We start from the raw sequence: 5,000 nt of genomic DNA, 5'->3' as shown, positions 1-5,000 counted from the left end.
GTGCAGAATCAGAACCCCGAGGCAGATAGTGGTGTGTGTGTGTGGGTGGGTGTGTGTGTGGGTGTGTGTGGGTGGGTGAGTGTGTGTGGGTAAAGAAATAGATTCTCAGGCTAGTGGAGAGACACCTACCTTGACACTGGAATCCCTGCTTGCCAAATCCCCTACAGAACAAATACATAGAAAAATCATTAGTAAAAAAACACACACACACACACACGGATAACAGAGAGACAACAAATGAAGACAGATGGATGGATGTTGCATAACTAAAAACGAGCGTCAACATGTCACTCAACACCCCGGGACACTCTGGTTCGTGTTTTTTTTATGGGAAACAATCACCACACATAACCAATCAAATCAAATGTATTTATATAGCCCTTCGTACATCAGCTGATATCTCAAAGTGCTGTACAGAAACTCAGCCTAAAACCCCCACACCAAAACAGCAAGCAATGCAGGTGTAGAAGCACGGTGGCTAGGAAAAACTCCCTAGAAAGGCCAAAACCTAGGAAGAAATCTAGAGAGGAACCAGGCTATGAGGGGTGGCTAGGAGGAAACCTAGAGAGGAACCAGGCTATGAAGAAGAAACCTAGAGAGGAACCAGGCTATGAGGGGCGGCTAGGAAGAAACCTAGAGAGGAACCAGGCTATGAGGGGCGGCTAGGAAGAAACCTAGAGAGGAACCAGGCTATGAGGGGAGGTTAGGGAAGAAACCTAGAGAGGAACCAGGCTATGAGGGGAGGTTAGGGAAGAAACCTAGAGAGGAACCAGGCTATGAGGGGCGGCTAGGAAGAAACCTAGAGAGGAACCAGGCTATGAGGGGAGGCTTGGAAGAAACCTAGAGAGGAACCAGGCTATGAGGGGAGGCTAGGAAGAAACCTAGAGAGGAACCAGGCTATGAGGGGCAGCTAGGAAGAAACCTAGAGAGGAACCAGGCTATGAGGGGAGGTTAGGGAAGAAACCTAGAGAGGAACCAGGCTATGAGGGGCGGCTAGGAAGAAACCTAGAGAGGAACCAGGCTATGAGGGGAGGCTTGGAAGAAACCTAGAGAGGAACCAGGCTATGAGGGGAGGTTAGGAAGACACCTAGAGAGGAACCAGGCTATGAGGGGCGGCCAGTCCTCTTCTGGCTGTGCCGGGTGGAGATTATAACAGAACATGGCCAAGATGTTCAAATGTTCATAAATTACCAGCAGGGTCAAATAATAATAATCACAGTAGTTGTCGAGGGTGCAGCAAGTCAGCACCTCAGGAGTAAATGTCAGTTTGCTTTTCATAGCCGATCATTCAGAGTATCTCTACCACTCCTGCTGTCTCTAGAGGGTTGAGAACAGCAGGTCTGGGACAGGAAGCAGGTCTGGGACAGGTAGCAGGTCTGGGACAGGTAGCAGGTCTGGGACAGGTAGCAGGTCTGGGAAAAGCCATTACTGGACAAAATAAAACTTTTTCTTGAGTTTACAGATAGATTTGATCACTGTAAACAACTAATACGAAAGGTAGATTGAAGTTCGTGGGCAGTTCAAGGCAAAAAGCCTTACTGGACAGCCTATAGTCTAGTCTGATGCTGGGGTGAGATACTGGACAGCCTATAGTCTAGCCTGATGCAGGGGTGAGATACTGGACAGCCTATAGCCTGATGCAGGGGTGAGATACTGGACAGCCTATAATCTAGCCTGATGCAGGGGTGAGATACTGGACAGCCTATAGTCTAGTCTGATGCTGGGGTGAGATACTGGACAGCCTATAGTCTAGCCTGATGCAGGGGTGAGATACTGGACAGCCTATAGCCTGATGCAGGGGTGAGATACTGGACAGCCTATAGCCTGATGCAGGGGTGAGATACTGGACAGTCTATAGCCTAGCCTGATGCAGGGGTGAGATACTGGACAGCCTATAGCCTAGCCTGATGCAGGGGTGAGATACTGGACAGCCTATAGTCTAGCCTAATGCAGGGGTGAGATACTGGACAGCCTATAGCCTAGCCTGATGCAGGGGTGAGATACTGGACAGCCTATAGTCTAGCCTGATGCAGGGGTGAGATACTGGACAGCCTATAGTCTAGCCTGAAGCAGGGGTGAGATACTTGACAGCCTATATAGCCTGATGCAGGGGTGAGATACTGGGCAGCCTATAGTCTAGCCTAATGCAGGGGTGAGATACTGGACAGCCTATAGTCTAACCTGATGCAGGGGTGAGATACTGGACAGCCTATAGTCTAGCCTAATGCTACAGGGATGAGATACTGGACAGCCTATAGTCTAGTCTGATGCAGGGGTGAGATACTGGACAGCCTATAGCCTGATGCAGGGGTGAGATACTGGACAGCTTATAGCCTGATGCAGGGGTGAGATACTGGACAGCCTATATCCTAGCCTGATGCAGGGGTGAGATAATGGACAGCCTATAGCCTAGCCTGATGCAGGGGTGAGATACTGGACAGCCTATAGCCTAGCCTGATGCAGGGGTGAGATACTGGACAGCCTATAGTCTAGCCTGATGCAGGGGTAAGATACTGGACAGCCTATAGCCTAGCCTGATGCAGGGGTGAGATACTGGACAGCCTATAGCCTGATGCAGGGGTGAGATACTGGACAGCCTATAGCATGATGCAGGGGTGAGATACTGGACAGCCTATAGTCTAGCCTGATGCAGGGGTGAGATACTGGACAGCCTATAGTCTAGCCTGAAGCAGGGGTGAGATACTGGACAGCCTATAGCCTGATGCAGGGGTGAGATACTGGACAGCCTATAGTCTAGCCTAATGCAGGGGTGAGATACTGGACAGCCTATAGTCTAACCTGATGCAGGGGTGAGATACTGGACAGCCTATAGTCTAGCCTAATGCTACAGGGATGAGATACTGGACAGCCTATAGTCTAGCCTGATGCAGGGGTGAGATACTGGACAGCCTATAGCCTGATGCAGGGGTGAGATACTGGACAGCTTATAGCCTGATGCAGGGGTGAGATACTGGACAGCCTATATCCTAGCCTGATGCAGGGGTGAGATAATGGACAGCCTATAGCCTAGCCTGATGCAGGGGTGAGATACTGGACAGCCTATAGCCTAGCCTGATGCAGGGGTGAGATACTGGACAGCCTATAGTCTAGCCTGATGCAGGGGTAAGATACTGGACAGCCTATAGCCTAGCCTGATGCAGGGGTGAGATACTGGACAGCCTATAGCCTGATGCAGGGGTGAGATACTGGACAGCCTATAGCATGATGCAGGGGTGAGATACTGGACAGCCTATAGTCTAGCCTGATGCAGGGGTGAGATACTGGACAGCCTATAGCCTAGCCTGATCCTGGGGTGAGATACTGGACAGCCTATAGTCTAGCCTGCTACAGTGGTGAGATGCTGGACAACCTATAGTCTAGCCTGATGCAGGGGTGAGATACTGGACAGCCTATAGTCTAGCCTGCTACAGGGGTGAGATACTAGACAGCCTATAGTCTAGCCTGATGCAGGGGTGAGATACTGGACAGCCTATAATCTAGCCTGATGCAGGGGTGAGATACTGGACAGACTATAGTCTAGCCTGATGCAGGGGTGAGATACTGGACAGCCTATAGCCTGATGCAGGGGTGAGATACTGGACAGCCTATTGCCTGATGCTACAGGGGTGAGATACTGGACAACCTATAGCCTAGCCTGATGCTGGGGTGAGATACTGGACAGCCTATAGCCTAGCCTGCTGTAGGGATGAGATACTGGACAGCCTATAGTCTAGCCTGATGCTACAGGGGTAAGATACTGGACAGCCTATAGCCTGCTACAGGGGTGAGATACTGGACAGCCTATAGCCTAGCCTGCTGTAGGGATGAGATACTGGACAGCCTATAGTCTAACCTGATGCAGGGGTGAGATACTGGACAGCCTATAGTCTAGCCTAATGCTACAGGGATGAGATACTGGACAGCCTATAGTCTAGCCTGATGCAGGGGTGAGATACTGGACAGCCTATAGCCTGATGCAGGGGTGAGATACTGGACAGCTTATAGCCTGATGCAGGGGTGAGATACTGGACAGCCTATATCCTAGCCTGATGCAGGGGTGAGATAATGGACAGCCTATAGCCTAGCCTGATGCAGGGGTGAGATACTGGACAGCCTATAGCCTAGCCTGATGCAGGGGTGAGATACTGGACAGCCTATAGTCTAGCCTGATGCAGGGGTAAGATACTGGACAGCCTATAGTCTAGCCTGATGCAGGGGTGAGATACTGGACAGCCTATAGCCTGATGCAGGGGTGAGATACTGGACAGCCTATAGCATGATGCAGGGGTGAGATACTGGACAGCCTATAGTCTTGCCTGATGCAGGGGTGAGATACTGGACAGCCTATAGTCTAGCCTGAAGCAGGGGTGAGATACTGGACAGCCTATAGCCTAGCCTGATGCAGGGGTGAGATACTGGACAGCCTATAGTCTAGCCTGCTGCAGGGGTGAGATACTGGACAGCCTATAGTCTAGCCTGATGCTAAAGGGGTGAGATACTGGACAGCCTATAGCCTGATGCAGGGGTGAGATACTGGACAGCCTATAGCCTAGCCTGCTGTAGGGATGAGATACTGGACAACCTATAGTCTAGCCTGATGCTACAGGGGTGAGATACTGGACAGCCTATAGTCTATCCTGCTGCAGGGGTGAGATACTGGACAGCCTATAGCCTAGCCTGATGCAGGGGTGAGATACTGGACAGCCTATAGCCTACCCTGATGCAGGGGTGAGATACTGGACAGCCTATAGCCTAGCCTGATGCAGGGGTGAGATACTGGACAGCCTATAGCCTGATTCAGGGGTGAGATACTGGACAGCCTATAGCCTAGCCTGATGCTGGGGTGAGATACTGGACAGCCTATAGTCTAGCCTGCTACAGGGGTGAGATACTGGACAGCCTATAGTCTAGCCTGATGCTACAGGGGTGAGATACTGGACAGCCTATAGTCTATCCTGCTGCAGGGGTGAGATACTGGACAGCCTATAGTCTAGCCTGAT

General features: G+C 51.0%; 1 protein-coding gene across 1 annotated transcript in view; it reads right to left on the bottom strand.

The window, feature by feature from the left end:
* Positions 1 to 5,000, bottom strand: part of LOC110498604 (protein kinase C beta type-like) — a gene marked incomplete at its 3' end in the record, with an annotated part of 138,213 nt that overhangs the window by 132,234 nt on the left and 979 nt on the right. The window contains 1 exon segment of the mRNA XM_036972143.1: positions 130 to 161. Coding sequence (XP_036828038.1) covers positions 130 to 161 — 32 coding nt within the window.

Source organism: Oncorhynchus mykiss, unplaced genomic scaffold, assembly GCF_013265735.2.
Source record: "Oncorhynchus mykiss isolate Arlee unplaced genomic scaffold, USDA_OmykA_1.1 un_scaffold_120, whole genome shotgun sequence".
In the NCBI taxonomy this organism is placed as follows: domain Eukaryota; kingdom Metazoa; phylum Chordata; class Actinopteri; order Salmoniformes; family Salmonidae; genus Oncorhynchus; species Oncorhynchus mykiss.
Note: the sequence above shows the minus strand (reverse complement) of the source record. Positions and strands in the feature narration are given on the sequence as shown.